The sequence below is a fragment of the Odocoileus virginianus genome, chromosome 1 (genome assembly GCF_023699985.2).
Source record: "Odocoileus virginianus isolate 20LAN1187 ecotype Illinois chromosome 1, Ovbor_1.2, whole genome shotgun sequence".
Classification (NCBI taxonomy): domain Eukaryota; kingdom Metazoa; phylum Chordata; class Mammalia; order Artiodactyla; family Cervidae; genus Odocoileus; species Odocoileus virginianus.
Genome location: NC_069674.1, coordinates 54,113,524 through 54,130,383, shown reverse-complemented (window position 1 = coordinate 54,130,383; position 16,860 = coordinate 54,113,524). Strand labels below are relative to the sequence as shown.

Below are 16,860 nucleotides of genomic sequence, written 5' to 3'. Positions count from 1 at the left end.
GGTCATGTATGTATTATAAGACTCCTAACACATTACCAGTGCTTAACAGGATGTCAGGTTAGCTGTTTCTATCATATTTTTTTTTTTTTTAAGAGATGCTTTGAAAAAGTGAAAGTGTTAGTTGCTCAGTCGTGTCTAACTCTGTGACACCATGACTGTAGCCTGCCGGGCTCCTCTGTCCCTGGAATTCTCCAGGCAAAAATACTGGAGTGCATAGCTATTTCCTTCTCCAGGGAATCTTTCCATCCCAAGGATTGGACCTGGGTCTCCTGCATTGCAGGTGGCTCTATTTGTACTTAATTCTTTATTTGATATTACCTTTTAGATTCTCTTGTCTTCTTTAGTTTGATGACATTTTAAATGTTTCTGGTTTAAAATGTCCCTGAGGGTCACTCCTTAAAACGCAGTGGCCTGTTGTGTATTGCTTAACCCCTGGAATGGAACGGGAGAGTTCCTACCCTCCAGTTAGTGGAGATGGCCAGCTTTATGTTTTTTATCTGGGGAGTGGGGAATGGGGGGAGTTGCATGGAGTGAGTGGAGGTAGTAACATGCTTCTCTGTGGGGCTTACACTGAGTAACAACACACTTGCCACAGTTGTTGTATCATATCAGTCACCCTTCAGCAATGACGTGTTCCCCATGGAGAAATCTGGGTAAAGGGAAACATTGTTTTCTTGCTTTTAGGAAAATTTATTGTAGATTACTTGGTGATTAAAAACTTGATGAATAAAACTTAAGACATATGTTTATAAGTATTCAGCTATTTTGCTGTTTGTTTAAAACGTATTTGTGTAGTAAGAGAAGCATGGAATTTAATTTGAATTGCTTTTTCCATGAAGAAAGATGGAAAGACACTGTTTGAATACCTCTCTATTTTACTAAAAAAGTGAAAGTGAAAGTTGCTTGGTCGTGTCCAACTGTTTGCAACCTCATGGACTATACAGTCCATGGAATTCTCCAGGCCAGAGTACTGGACTTGGTAGCCTTTCCCTTCTCCAGGGGATCTTCCCAACCCAGGGATTGAACCCAGGTTTCCCGCATTGCGGGCGGATTCTTTACCAGCTGAACCATTTTACTAAGAGGTACATTGTTTAATCAGTTTATTCATATAATCAATTAATTCATATGAATAACTCCAGTACTCTTAGAATTCATGGAAAACACATTCACAGTTTTCTTTAAAACTGTTAAAAAATTTAATACCTTTGTAATACAAGTATTTCTAGCTTGAAATTTGATAAATTTGATTATAGCTAGCACTAGAATATTTGTACAAGTATGAAGGAGAACACTAATGGAGATACTTTTTAGGTGTGATTAACAAGCAGAACTTAATATATTTTTACACACATGCATTAAATAATTATTTTTTAGCTTTTAATATATCTTTCCCAATTATGTATTAATTGTCACATTATAATTGCATTTTCATATTGTTCAAGCAAGGCACTTTGTAATTGTACATGTCGGCAGTAGAGTCACTCTGACATTAAAAGGGATATTGTTTTGAATAATCTGCAAAGCAGATAATTTACATGGTTACTTGAGAGAAAAGTGAATGGAAGAGAATAGTCAACCGATATTTGCTATATTAATGTATTCACCATGTTTAATAATAAATTAGCAGGTAAGAGGGAAACTAAAGAACCTTCTATATAAGTATAAATTTGAGGCAAAATAAGCATAATTCCTTTCTTAATTTTTTAATCTATTCATTATATATGTATAATTTTAAATTTTCACATAACTTTTTTTTTCCACATAACTTTTTAAATTTCAGATTGCATCATTATTTGCACTCTATGTTGTGGGATACATTGACATAAGCAAGTTACGGAAGATCACTTATATGCACATGGTAATGATTTTTAAATTTGTTTTTTCCCGTATATCTTGACCTTAAAACAAGCTCCTGATTAATATTTGAGTTATTCATGGCTGAAACTAGTTTTAACATAGTTCCATAACTAAAACAAGTGTTACTCAAAAACTGTGATATAATTAACAGATCTTGTTTTAAATAGGCCACCCTGAAAATTTTATTTTGGGTCATATTACCTGATTTGAGTTTGTGCCCAACTTATACGTTATCAGTAAAAAAGATAATTTGTGAAAGAGACCATGGAATGGTATGTTATCCAGGAAACTTCTGTTAAAGTGGAATATCCGTTTATTGAGCACCAACTATTGAGGCACATGGGACATATCAGTGAGTAGAATTGCAAAGATCCCAGCATGTGTGTGGATTACATCCTAGTAGAGGAAGGAGAGAAGACAGAAGATAAATAATAAACATAGTAAACTGGAGACTTATATAGTATTTTGGAAGGTGGTATGGACTATAGAAAAGGACAAGCCATGATACCCCGAGGAGGTTAGAGAGGGCCAGCTGTCAGTGGATGGGAGATTGAGATGTGATGGGGACAGGGGAGGTATGGGAGAGGTAGGGAGCAAGTGTGCACCTGGGATTCTGCCTTTGTTGGCATCTAGGATGAGGGCATAGGGTTTTCAGGGCTCCTCCTTTTTGGTGGATTTAAAACATAAGAGTGGGAATTTAAATCACAGGAAGGGAAAAGACTGGCCCAGAGGTCAGGTATTGAAATTAACCAAGATCTCTAAAACAAAGGAGCCTCAGTAGGGGCAGGTGACCTGACTTTAGTTCTGTGGCTGGCAGTATGTTTATTCAAGAGATAGCCATATTTGAAGTGGATTGCAGTAAAAGCTTAAGTCAGGCACTTGTATGACTAAAAAGAAAAAAAATCTCAACTGTCAGGGTTTATACTACAGCCATATATTTTTTGTTGTCTAATAATTGGTACATATAAAAGGACATTTATAAGATAAATTACAAACAGTTATAAAATGAACAGTCATGAGCCTGCCCTCCAGCTGAAAACTGGAACCATCATTACTTTGAAGCCCTTGTGTCCTGAATATAGCTGCCTCACTTCTCTTGGAGATAACCATGAGCTTGACCTTTCAAATTATAATTGTTTTCCTTTATGACTTTACCATATACATATACTTATGCGTAGATAATAGATTTTTATAATTAAATTTTTGTATTGTTTTTGAAGTTTATAAAATGGTTTCCTTTTTGTGTAAAATATGTTTTCACTCAGATTTCTGAAATTTGTATGTTACTGGAGTTCGGGCATTTTCTTTGCCTTATGTTTCTTATTGTATAAATTAAACACAATTTATTTATCCATGTTCTTGTTGAAAGATGTTTAGATTTTTTTTCCCCTCTCTTTCTCCTTTTATGAATAATGCTGTGCATTTTTCCACATACCTCCGGAGAAATAAATATAGAGTTCCTCTAAGCTATTTACTTATAGTAGAATTTTTAGGTGGTAGATTAAATACATGTTCAGTTTCACAATTTAATATTACATTGCTTTTCAAAAGTGATTAGACTACTTTGAACAGTAACATATAACAGTCCTTGTTGTTCTGTATCTTTTTTTTAATTTTGTCAGTCTGGAGAATATAAAATGGTATCTTATGACCTTAATTTACATTTTTCTCTGGTTTTCAGTAAAGTTGAACGTGTTTTGGTATGTTTATAGGCCCTTTATCTTTTCTCTTCTGTGTTATTCCTATTCAAAATTTTCATCAATTTCTCTCTTATGACCAAGAAAAAAACGTCATTTATTTTATTCACTGCAGTGTAATCCAGTACATTCATTATTTATTTTGATGCTTGAATTGTTCCTGATTTGACCAGCTACTTTCTGCTGGCTTCTTTGTCCTTTGTTCTCATTATGCTTTGAGTACTTTTTCAAAGAAATCAGTAAAGGCTCAGTTTCATCAAATGCTTTTCTACATCTGTCTAGAGATCCTATGTGTTATTTCCCTCTTTAATATGTTACTATGAAGAATTGCATTGATTGATTTTCTATGTTAAGCAGCCTTGCTTCTCTGAGCTAAGCAAAATATATATTCCTGGATTCACTTACTATTATTTTGTTAGGGTTTCAAATCTGTGCATGAATGGAATTGGACAGTACTTATCCTTTTTCACACTTGATTTTTTTCCCGCAAAGTGTTTAATATGTTTTTTCTTTTTTATATTGCAGTAAAAATTAGAATAATTGTTAAGCCCTTAGTCTGTCATCACATAAGCAGCTATGGATGAGGACTTTGACTTAAAGTTATAGTTTTAAAAGTACTAACATGACACAGGTTTAGTTTATAGTAGAACCTATCTTGGATAAATGATATATGTTTGATCATGTCACTTACTAACTATGGAATCAGTTACATACTATGGACTATCTTTGCTTTACAAACTCCTGAATCTCCATAGTTACATAAGGGAAAAAAAATATGAAATTGCCTCCAAAATGAATTTTTTTCCATTTTTTATTATGATAAAATAATATCATAAACTTTACCATCTTAATTGTTTTAGGTATACACATCAGTGATATTAAGTACATTCTTATTATTGGGCAAACATCACCACTATCTATTTCCACAACTCTCTTAATCTTGCAAAAATGAAGCTCTATACCCTGTAGAGTTATAACTCCCTATACTCCTTCCTCCCCTGCGCCCCACCCCCACCCAGTGCCCTGGAAACCCTCATTCTGCTTCCTATGTCTATACTTTTAACTACTCTAGGAACCTCATATAAGTGGAATCATGTGGTGTTTGTCTTTTCCTGAGTGGGTCATTCACCTGGCATAAATGTTCTCAGGGTCCATCCATGCTGATGCAAATGGCAGGGACTTCCTTTTTTTTTGTGGCTGAGTTTTGGTCTATTGTGTATATGCCACATTTTCCATATCCATTCATCAATCAGTGGAAACTTAGACTATTTCCATGTCTTGGCTATTGTGAACATTGCTGCAGTGAACATGGGAGTGCACATATCTCTTGGAGATCCTGTTTTTGTTTCCTTTGAGTATATGCCAGGGGTGGATTTTCTGGCTCATATGATAGTTCTATTTTTAATTTCTTAAGGAACTTCCATACTGTCCTCCATAGTGTACCAACTTATTGATACTTTCCCACCAATAGTGGGAAAAAGGGCTTTTTATTCTCTACATCCTCACCAATACTTATCTCTTGGCTTTTTGATAATGGTCTTTCCAACAGGTGTTAGATTATGAGGTGATGTCTCATTGTGGTTTTGATTTGCATTTACTAATGACTAGTGATATTGAACACCTTTTCCTTTGATATTATAACAGCATTTGATAAAGTCAACATCTGTTTCTGATTTTTAAGATCTTAATTAAATGAAAATAGATGGATGCTTCGTTGAACTTTTGATACATACATGTACTTTAAGCCAAAAGCTAGTATCATGCAACATGATGAATGAATAAAACTATTGCCATTAATGCCAGAAATTTAAGAAATATGTCTTCTGCCACTCTTAACATTGTTGCATAAATATTAACTTATACAACTGACTAAAAATGAGTCTCAGATAGAAAAGGAAGATATAAAAGTATCATTGTTTGTAATTGATATGCTTCTGAATGCTTAAAAAACCAAAATTAGTAAAGTAATTACTACTAGAAACAATGGAAGTTTATATTCATTTATTCATACATAACATAATTTTTCTAAATATAAAAAAATCAAAATGTGAAAAGATTTGTGATATAATAGCAACATGGATAATATACTTTGAAATAAACTTAATAGGCAGGATCATATGAAGAAAACTTTACACCATTGATATATGTAAAAGAAGACTTAAAAAATGGAAACAATGTGTACTATTTTCAAATTTAAAGATTTGATAGTGGGCAGATGTAGCTAAAATATAGTGTAATGTACATTATAGAATAAAGCAATTTTAATACAAATGTCATTTTTTCAAATTTAGGCTGATTATAAAATTCTTATGTAAATTTTATGTATGTGGATCAAAAATAAAACTACTGAAAGAAAGCATGGATTACTTTATTTTTAAAGGCTTTTCTTATAATGGAGGTAAATTCTAAATTCTTACAGGAAATGAATGATAAACTGACTAATGTAAAAATTTAGGAAACAGTTATAATAAATACCACAAACAAAGATAAAAATGAACTGGGAAAATATTTATAATATGTTTGCTTGGTAAGGAGCTATGCTCTATAATATATGAAGGAGTGCTTAGGAAAATACGAAAACCCAATAGAAAAATCGACACTAGGAGTAGGCAACTCATACACACACAAAACAATGTGAGTAGTGAATAGAAGAAAAGATGCTATATGTCTCATCCCTAAGAATGGAAAGATGAATAGAAACAAATGAAACAATGAAGCAACCTTTTTTTTTTTTGTTAGATTGGCAGATATTTAAAAAGAATAATGCACAATATTGGCAGGAACTCTCATACCCTACTGGTGGAGAGTATGGTATTTTGTATGGAAATTTGTCAATATTTTCTCAAATTTTAAAATGTTTGTATCCTTGACCCATGATAATAATTTATCCCATAAATGTGTTGGCATGTACTAATATATAAGATAGATGCATAAGGATGTTTTCTCAGCAGTGTTTATAATAGGAAAAACAAAACTAACAGCAAGACAAAACTGGAAAGCACTTAAGTGTTCAGAGTACTGGTTGCATAAATTATAGCGTGTCTCTAGAGTGGAGTACTTTTTTCAGTTATTCAACAGAATGAATTAAATTGTTTTAAGTTGATATGTAAAGCTCTTTGAAACAAACTGAGAGTAAAAGCAAGCAATAGCATAGCTTCTGGGCCAGCTTTTCATTTGTGGTTTTAAAAAAGTTATAAACTAGAATTTGTATATGTGAATGTAAGGATGCACAGGGAATTGGTGGTGGTGGTGATTTCTGGGGTTTTGAAGTGGGGCATAGAATGCAGGCTCTTTTCCTTGTATATTCCCTTTTGAATGGTTCAAATTTTGTTCATCATGGGCATGTGCAGTTTTCAGAATAAAAATAATTTTGTTTTTGGTTTTCTGTATGTTAATTATATTTTTCTTGGATTTTTTCAGATTTCTCTTGCACTTTGTTTTGTTTTGATGTTTGGAAACTCAATGTTATTAACTTCTTATTATGCTTCCTCTTTGGTAATTATTTGGGTAAGTGTTCCTTAAGTAAATGTCTGTTTTTGAAACTAATGGTTTACCAGTTTATCACTGGTTTGAGATTCATGAGGGATTATCTTTCAAAAACTGTTTCAAGTGTCTTACTAAATGCGTATAATGTGATAATGTATTTAAGTTCTCGCTTCCAAAGAAGCACAACAAAAATTAATGCCTGAAAACACAGTGCTTTGCTTTGTAAAGCAATCTGTCCTTTCTCTCTCATCTCTTATGTCACCTGACTTTTGGCCCAGGGTTTATTTTAGAATGGTTTCTATGCTCTCCTCTTTTTCTTGTTTCCTCCCCTCCTTTCAGTGTTTATCCTCTTCTTTCCCCGCTTTGTCACCCCGTTTCCTCCTTTTGGCATCTCACAGCAGTCTCCTTCTTGTCCCACTGTGATCAGAGAGAGGCTTGAGGACTTGTTATTTTTAATTTTTTCCCTTCATGTCTATTTGTATGACTTATTCAGATAATTTAAATCAGGTGATGATTCAGTTATATTTTCCTAGATCACTAAGAGCAGATGTAGATTATGGAGAGACATTCTTACAGAATTGGGGTAACAGGTCATCTAACACCTTCTACCACTTTTGATAGAATGACCTTCTAAATAAAATATGTCTCTCTAAACTTAAAGACTTGCAGAGGTGGTTACTCCTTTTTTTTTTCCAATGGGTTTCTGTATTACAATGTTTTGCATACCTAAGAGGAAAGAAATTATTCCTTATATTTAACATATACATGCTTTAGTTTTAGACTGGTTTCTTGGAGATGAAAGCATATTGCACTGTCTTAACTGAAATATATTCTACTTCTTGAATAGTCATTTAAGTAAGTCAGATCATTTTGTCTTTCTTGATTTCTAGAACCCATTAACAAATTTGGAATCTGCTATTTCTTTGTCCAATTTTACAAGTAAATTTTTTTAAAAAATTCTGTTTCCCAAATACCTCTTCCCAGTCTGGACCACCATCCTTTTCAGGTTGTGTGACTTGAGTATACTCCAGCACAGAAATTAGCAATTAGCATGTGGTTGATGCTCTGTTTTCAATAATGACTGAAAAACACCCCTCATTAACTGTGCTTTGATATTAGTGATAGTTCTTACAATCATAGATTCTGTTTGTAATTAGGAAATGTGACAATGGACTCAATTCTGTATTTACATGTGTGTGCGGGGAATTCCTAGTATTACTCAGGGTAAAGTACATGACTGTTGGTACTTGTGTACAGGAAAGCCATTGAATGGAAGATTGCCTATCAATAAAATCTAATCTTAAGTACATTTTGCAGGAAATTCTCTTCAGTTCTATTGAGCACCTACAGTGTGTTAGGCTTCCTACTAGGTGCTTGATGCTGAGGTATGTCTCAGGTATAGATTAAGCATTATGCATATTTCATGTATCAATATTTTGATGTATAAAAATAAATGATGGCAACAGGTACAGAATGTAACATATTTTTATATATTTAACTATATAAATGCACATTTGTCTATTTTTGTTTCTAGTTATCACTTTGAAACCTTAATTGTAACACATTTTGTATTTTCAGATATTCAGAAACTTCTGAAAAGATTTAATTTGAGTTCATGTATTTATGTTTTGATCTCTAACCATATTTTTGCCAAGTTGAAAGTAGATTTAGACCTTTATAGATTGTACTTTGGAAGTTTGTTATGTATCTGGAAAGAAATCAGATTTGGTTGAGAACTATTTAGTTGGTTCATTAAAAATTCATTCATACTTTATTCAAGGAGTTAGTAATATTTTAACTTAAGGAAAATCTTATAAGACACCTATCTAAAATTCTGAAATTGTTATATATTTCTTGATTCTTAGGTAAATCAGAACCAGTCATAGAAGTCAATTACAGAAATTTATGTGTGGAGATTTTTCTTTCAACTTTACAAAGTGACTAATTGACCTAAAATATTCTGGACAAAACAGGGCTCCTTGAAATCAAATGAACTTGTATTGATTCTATGTGAAACAATGAAAATTGTGCTGAATTTTAGATTCTTGAGGGTCGTGTTATTTATAAGTATTTTTTTGGTACCTGAATTTGTGTCTGTAATTATTAACTTCATGCTATGTTATTTTCTCCATGCAGGGTTTACTGGCAATGAAACCATATTTCCTGAAAATAAATGTATCTGAACTTACTTTATGGGTAAGAGTCAATCTACTTGAATGCATACATTCTTCCTTCTCTAAATATATCATTGGTTTTATGTTTTACTTTCAAGGAATTGATCTATATAATGCAGGCGATCTAACAGTTTTATAACATATTAGGGCTCAATTTTAATGTGCCAAATTACTCTTTTCGTAAAGCAAGATTAATATTGGATAGGTAGTTAAAGAATTTCAGTTTTTGTGTTTTATTACCTATGCTTTTTCTGAGGAGCAGTACATGTGTAAGAAACTTTTAGTGGAAGGGAAATTTAACTGCAATTGCTGTGTAAATCTCCTATAAAATATTAACTTTGATAAGAAGATTGTATATATTTTTTTTTCTGGTGACAGCCCTTGATTTTGAAGTAACATTCTTTATTTTAAGGTGCATGTGTTTCAGCATTTTCTCTTGGCTATAGAGATAATTACTTCACATGTGATTAAAGCATTTATTTTTTTCTTCCTAGGCTATGTCTATGCAATGGCTGTATGATGCATTGGTTTAGTTTTGTTTTGCTATATTTTTCTTTTGTAGGTTATCCAAGGATGTTTTTGGTTATTTGGAACTGTCATACTAAAGTATTTGACATCTAAAATCTTTGGTATTGCAGATGATGTAAGTTTATTTTTGCTTTAACTTGAAAGACTTGAAATAAACAGGCTTAGAATAAATTACTAGAGTTGCCAAGTGCCACTGTTTAAGCTAAATTCAAGGTGGGGTCTATTCACCTGTTATTTTATCTATCTACTCTAATAGAAAGTAAATGTGACTAAGTATATAGTCTATTCTTCAAAAGTAATTTTTGACACAGTCTCTTATTGGTCTTCCTATATCACAAAGGTTTTAAAATTTTAAAGAAAGCTCCAGAGACTTAAGCTCAAATTTTAAGACCTGTGCAGTTATTTTCCTCTTTATAATCCCCTTTTGCAACAAAGACACCACCTTCAGAGCCTCTTAAATAATAAATTATAGATTCATTCCTTTTTTATTCTTCCAGTTTTCTGGTCAGTGCTTATGAAAGGTTTATTTATAAGCTTTTATAGATGATTTAATCCAAGTTAGTCTTGTGAGAGACATTTTTACTATTATTGGTTTTACTTTCTTTGGTATTTGGGTAGGAGAGATAATAAAATGAGAAGAATTTTGTTTTAAAATTGGAAAAGATTCACCCTATCTGTAATTTTGCTTTGTCTGTTTTATTTTGATATTTTGGTGAACACATTAATTAAATTAAAAGAGGACACTAACCAATGTGGAAAGAGTAAACCACAGTTTTTTTTTGTAATTTATTTTAATTGACTGTCTTTCTTCCTCCTGTAATAGATTTAAGTTGTGGTTTTGAAAATGAGTTCTGTGACGTTCTGGGACTTCACAGGCTCTTTGGTGAGGTCCATCTACTTCCCAGTCTCCTTTTTGATTCTTTTCATCCAGGATAGTCTAGCTTTAATCTCTTACATAGTGGACATCTATACAGGTTTTCATATGAACAGAATTGTTTGCTTAAAAAAGATTGAGAACCTCTGGACTATTATAGGGGTAGTCTACAACCTGTGGAAAGATATTTTTAAAGTTTAAAAGTATAACCTAAAATGCATTTATTCGGTCATTCAGTGCACCTGCTCTGGGCCTGACAGTAGAATGCATCCTAGAGATACAAAACTGAGTAAGACACAGTCTAATGGGATATAGGGACAATTTCTAGCAACTATAAGACAGTGTAATAGAAGCTGTGATAAGAAGAGTGGAACTTCCATGGCAGTCCAGACTCCGAGCTTTCATTTCAGGGGTCATGGGTTCAGTCCCTGGTTGGAGAACTAAAGATCCTGCATGCTGTGTGGCATGGCCAAAAATAAATAAATAAAAATTTAACAACTGCAAAATGTATTTTTAAAACTTCATTAAAAAAAAAAAAAAACCAGGTACAGAGTGCTGCACAAATCCACAGGAGGAGTCAAGGAAGCCTCCTAAAAGTTAACTGTGAAGATGAATGCTAAAAGGTGATTGAGTCAGCCAGAATACAGAGAATGAGCAGGAAGAAATGGGAAATAGCTCAAGTCCTAGGTTTATGGAATCTGACTACTCCCTGGGGGAAGACAGTCCAGTTAAATTGTTAATTCAGGTTAAAGTGACTGTTGTCATTTCTGCCACAGCCTGGTATTGAACCAGGGTAAAAAAAAAATATTATAAAAAGTTATGTCTAAATCAGAAATAATTTAGTTGCAGTGTTGGTATTTCTGGAAATATGTAACATTGATCAGGAACATCAGCTTATAAATTCTTAATTTTGACATTGGTCAGAGGAAGGAGAAAGGCAAGGCCATACAGCTATTGAGAAGCATTGGTTTTTTTCTGTTAAGATAATAAGGCACATACTTCCCTGTCCTTTAGGAATCCAAGGAGGCATTTGTTGGCCTATCCTGGATTTCTCATCCTTGGTAAAAACTGATGTTGTCCAACAGGGAAGTTTAGCACTTGGTGCCCCAATATTTTTACTGGGGACTGGTAACACAGGCACCCTCTGCCTCACACATATCAAAATTCCAAACTCCCAGAAGCCACGTAGGTGTTCAGTAAAAGCCACTAGTATTGTTTAGGGTGGTGGGATCCTTGCAGAATCTAAGTTCCCTGATGTCAGCCAGGGGTCAACCTTGCAAGCTGGTTTTTCAAAGGATACCCTTCAGACCTGTTCTGTTAACTCTCATCTGAACGTTGAGTTTGTCTCTTCTTTTCCTTTCTGCCGTGCCCGCTCACCTTCTTGGATCTTCCATGAATGTTCATACTACCTCCCAGATGGTCATAGATTTGTAGAGAGCTTGGGCTCTCTTAGATCCCTCAGCATCTGTGGACAGTTTTCCAGTCACCAGGGATGGGAGAACTTATCTACCCCTCATGGATTGTCTCTTTTGCAGAATCTCTAACATTTCTAGCTAGTCTGTAAATCTGCTGTTCACCAAACTGATACTGTAATCCTTTGCTGCTTTTACTGACAGTGCACAGATTTTTTTGCTTTCTGCCCCCAAACAAGTCAGCTCCTTCCAGTAGCAGATGTTCTGCTTCCATGGTCAGCCCCATCCAGTTACGACCATTGCGCTGACCGAGCTCAGGGAAGCAGTGGTGATATAATGCTGGGTGTTAGTGGCCAAAGTGGGAATCCCTGGTGGCTTAGTGGTAAAGAATCTGCTTGCATGGCAGGAGACTGCCCACCAGTGCAGGAGACTTGGGTTTGATTCCTGGGTCAGGAAGATCCTCTGGAGAAGGAAATGACAACCCACTTCAGTATTCTTGCCTGGAAAATCCCATGGACAGAGGAGCCTGGTGGGTTACAGTCCATGGGCTCACAAGAGTTGAACACAACTTAGCCACTAAACCAATGGCCAAAGCAACAGTGCCACAAACTCCCACTATTTCCACACAGAGGTCATCATTTTTTTTTCTTTTTTTAAAATAAATGAATTTTCTACATTTGTTTTCCTTTTGATCATTTTCTTGAACCTAATATGATTTTTGACAGTTTTGTCCAATTTCATAGTTGTTACTGGAGGAGGGTATTTACTAATGTTGTTCTTTGCTGTATCTGCAAGTCCCCACATTCATTGATTTTTGAGTGTTGATCCATCATTGTGTTTCTCAGATAGCCTCACTTGTTTACAATGTATTAGTTTTTCTAAATATTGCTGGATTTGGTTGGCTAATATTTTTAAGGACTTATGTTAATTTTTAATGTTAATCTGTAGTTTTATTTTCTTGTAATGCTTTTGCCTGGTTTTAATTTCAAGGTAATGCTGTGCTTGCTAAAGTTATTGGAAATTGTTCAATCTCCTATTTTCAGTGAGAATTTATATAGAATTGATATTATTTCTTCCTTAAATGTTTGTTAGAATTTGACCGTGAAGCCCTCAGGATCTGAAGTTTTGTTCATGGGAAGATTTTCTACTACAAATCCCACTTTCTTTAGGAAGCTACTGGTAGTTTATATCTTTAGTAGAAACTCACCCATTTCATATATGTCATCAAATGGGTCATGTTTTTAAAAAGTTATTGTAGGATTCAGTTAGTGAAAAAATTCTTATTGAAATTTTTTACATATATGTGAAATTGTCTTTTATGTTTTTTAATTTTCCTTCTTTGGACTTAGAATCAATATTATAATAAAGAGGTGCTTTTATTTTTTGCTATGTTTTCTACTTTCTATTTATTACATTAATATTTCCAAAGTACCACTTTTTTAAAACTCCTGTTTGATTTTATTGTATTTTTCTTTGTAACTGAAATCTGTCATCCTCATTTCCTTTATTCTTATTTCTTTGGGATTGCTCTGAACCTTTTTCTGATGCTTGAGGGAAAGTGCTTGGCTCTTTTTTTCACCTCTCTTATATTATGATAAACACATTTTAAATCTATAAATTTCCCTATAAGTAGTACCTTTTTTGCATCTTCCAAGTGAACTATTTTGTAATTTTCTTTTTTAGCCCAAAGATAAGTTTTATGTTACTCAGTTTCTGTCTGAGAGGACTTTTAAAGTCTTTCTTAGTTATTGTTTTCCAGTTTTGCTGCATTGGTGATTAGAAAAAAATAATTTGCATTGTAGAAATTCACATATCCAACAAATATTGTCAACTTATTTTTTCTTTCTAGAGACTTTTTCAATTGTGCTTTTATACACTTTGAATTTATACCATTCACTGAAAAGATGTTTATGATATGTATAATCTTGCTTTGTTGTTTGTTTTATCAGCATATAATGTCATTTGTTGTCTTTTTCATATGTTTTTGTTTGAATTTAGTTTTCTGAGACATTACATTTGCTAATGCAGGTTTCTGTGGTTCACTGTATGTGATATATCTTGTTCTCTTTTTCTGTTTTTAGCCTTTCTGCAAACTTTTAAACATATCTTTTGTAGACAACATGGTACTGAATTTTTTCCCTTAACTCTAATTGAGCATCTGTCTTTAATTAGTGAACTTAAGATCTTTACATTTGTGGCAGTTATCATTATTTTGGGACTTCTTTCTTTCATTTATTGAGATTTTCCAACTATTTTGCTTTCCTTTTAGATTCTTTTCCTTTTCCTTGGATTGGTGGTTTGCATATGCATTTTTAGGCCAAGGTGTTCTCCCTATTGGTTTCTTAAACTTATCAGCATACATTTCTTCCCCACAAGACACAGCATTTGAGAGTCTTCAGGATATCCCATCGCCATTGAGTTCCTATTCACTCCCCCCGCCCCACTTCATTTATGTATCGTTTAGCGTTTTAGTCATGATTTGCTCTGGATATAATTTATCCCCCTTCCTACGAGTCTTGCTCTTTTAGACAATAATGAGTTGAAACTTTGGCAGATGTTTTCTCATTTGTTAAATGAAAATAATTCCAGCTTCCTCATGTGGCTTGTTGTGGGAAGTAAGTGAGATGATATAAGTGTGAACTTGCTGATATGTGAAGAATACACAGATGCTGACTGTCAGTCAAAAGGTGTGTTTTATTCCAAGGTCTGCCTGGAGTCTACTTCTTTCAAAAAAGTCTTTTCAGTCAGCCTTTCAGAAATTCTGAATTATGTTTGTTTTTCTTTACTCTGAAACATGATGTCCGCTTGTGATTGATGGATGCCTGTGTGTGTTACCAAGCCCACTGGATACCTTGTAGTGTATTTCACAAGGTTTAACACCTTGAGCAGGGAAAACCCAAGGGTAAAAGCCTGTGGAATGTTGTTGATGGTGCGTGGAAGGCAGGGTGTTGTTGCTATCATGTCAGCCAAAAAACGGAGACTGTGAAGTCGGAGGGTCCAAAAACAGCTGGGTGTTAGAACAGCAAGTTCTGCAATGCAATGGAAGCTGTTTTTAGGTACTGTTAAGATTGAAATGAGTTATAGCAATGTACGGCATAATCTAATGGTGTCTCCCTTTATTCCTTACTAGGCTCATATTGGCAACTTATTAACATCAAAATTCTTCAGTTACAAGGATTTTGACACTTTATTGTATACATGTGCAGCAGAGTTTGACTTTATGGAGAAGGAGGTAAGATGGGATTTATCCTTTTCTTTCCTTAGGTTTTGGTTCATTCAGTTTTCATAAAGGGTTCTCCTGTTATTCAGATTCTTACTTCTGTGCTCTTATCTCAGTTTGAAGAAAAAGGAAAACCTTGAAGCTTAAGCCAAGATGTTCCTATTTACATTAGTACAGCCTCATGAAATAACATGATCTCTTCTTATTTTGATAATTTAGAAACATGCGTTCAGCCTAGCAATAGTTTTTAGGATAAGTAAACACAGAAGCATTTCATGTTGCTTCCTTTCAAGGGTAGCATTGATTCAGTGAAACTCTCAAGCTTTTCAGTTTCCACTTGCTTTGTGATTGTTTGAATCATCTCATTGATTTGAAATATCATTGAATACAGGTTTTTCATTCCAACAACATTTGTCTTTCTAAAACTGTACTCGTGTGTTTAGAAGGAAATCTGAGAGTAGTTTAGTGGATTGTGAGATAGAAGTCTACAATATTATTTATGTTTTTGAGCAAGTGACTCTCATTCTTTGAACTGTAGCTTACTAGTTGCTGGTACTATGCTACAAACAGATATTATGAGGATGAAAGGAGATACTTAGGAAATACCTTTGATATTTTAAGATGTTTCACATTAAATACTATTTTGTAATACTTTATGAGCTAGTTTGGTTCAAAGACATTTGTATATATGTGCCTTTTGTGTGTGTGTGTGTGTGTGTATGTATATATATGGGCCCTGTAATTGTGATTGTGGGCCACATCCATGTGACCCTGATTTATGAGGATATTTAATTATCTCTGAGACATTTTTCTTCAAAAGTGTGTGTGTGTGTGTAGCTGGCCAGCATCCCTCTGCTGACACAGTCATTTTCCCTGACCCCCACGGGGCCAGCCACTGAATTGCAGACCAGTTGGACGAGAGTGTGCCACATGGCAGATGACTCTTTACTCCAGTGACTTATCAGTCTTCATTTCCTGTGTTCTGGCAAGTAGTTTTGACACGTAATGGCTGATAAAAAGTGTACAAGTGATAATGTTAAGCCTGCTGAAAGAAAATAGGGAAACGTATCTTACAGAACATTAAAATGCATGCCTATAGCAGATCAAGACTCCTACAAGAAGATGGTAAAGAAAGTATAGGCATCAACAGATAAATTAGGGCTCAGTGTGAACCCCTTAACATTATTGAAAATAAACACGCCACTACATAGCCTCGAGAGTGTGAATCATCAGTTATGTAACAGAAGAAATAGTTTACTAAGGCATAGCGTGGCTTCAGCCAATTTGAAGACAGTGGCACAGCTGTGTCCAGCCTGCCATTCCTCATCTCCATAGGTGTCTTCACAGGGACTGTGCTGTAAGGCAGAGCACAGTGCAGGTTCAGAGAGAGGGTATCTGTCGCATGGTGGGAAGAGGGAACAATTTAACACAGCATCATACTGGTATGGAAAGACACTTAAGATGTATAATAGGGAAAGCAACATGCTGTGATCTTATTGACCTATAATTAGCACACATAAAGTGTCAGCAAAATTTTAAAACTGGTTTTCTTTTTTTTGGTGAAGAGGTAATTAGTGATTAACTTTATTTTGTAATTTGCTTCTTCTAAATT

The 16,860-nt window shown here is 34.2% G+C and overlaps 1 protein-coding gene across 3 annotated transcripts in view; it reads left to right on the top strand.

The window, feature by feature from the left end:
* Positions 1 to 16,860, top strand: part of DPY19L1 (dpy-19 like C-mannosyltransferase 1) — a 94,419-nt gene that overhangs the window by 52,796 nt on the left and 24,763 nt on the right. For all 3 annotated transcript variants that reach the window (XM_070468394.1, XM_020889337.2, XM_070468397.1), the window contains exons 10-14: positions 1,781 to 1,858; positions 6,975 to 7,061; positions 9,177 to 9,236; positions 9,777 to 9,857; positions 15,159 to 15,260. In XM_070468394.1, the coding sequence (XP_070324495.1) occupies positions 1,781 to 1,858; positions 6,975 to 7,061; positions 9,177 to 9,236; positions 9,777 to 9,857; positions 15,159 to 15,260 (408 nt within the window). The remainder of the gene's footprint in view (positions 1 to 1,780; positions 1,859 to 6,974; positions 7,062 to 9,176; positions 9,237 to 9,776; positions 9,858 to 15,158; positions 15,261 to 16,860) is intronic.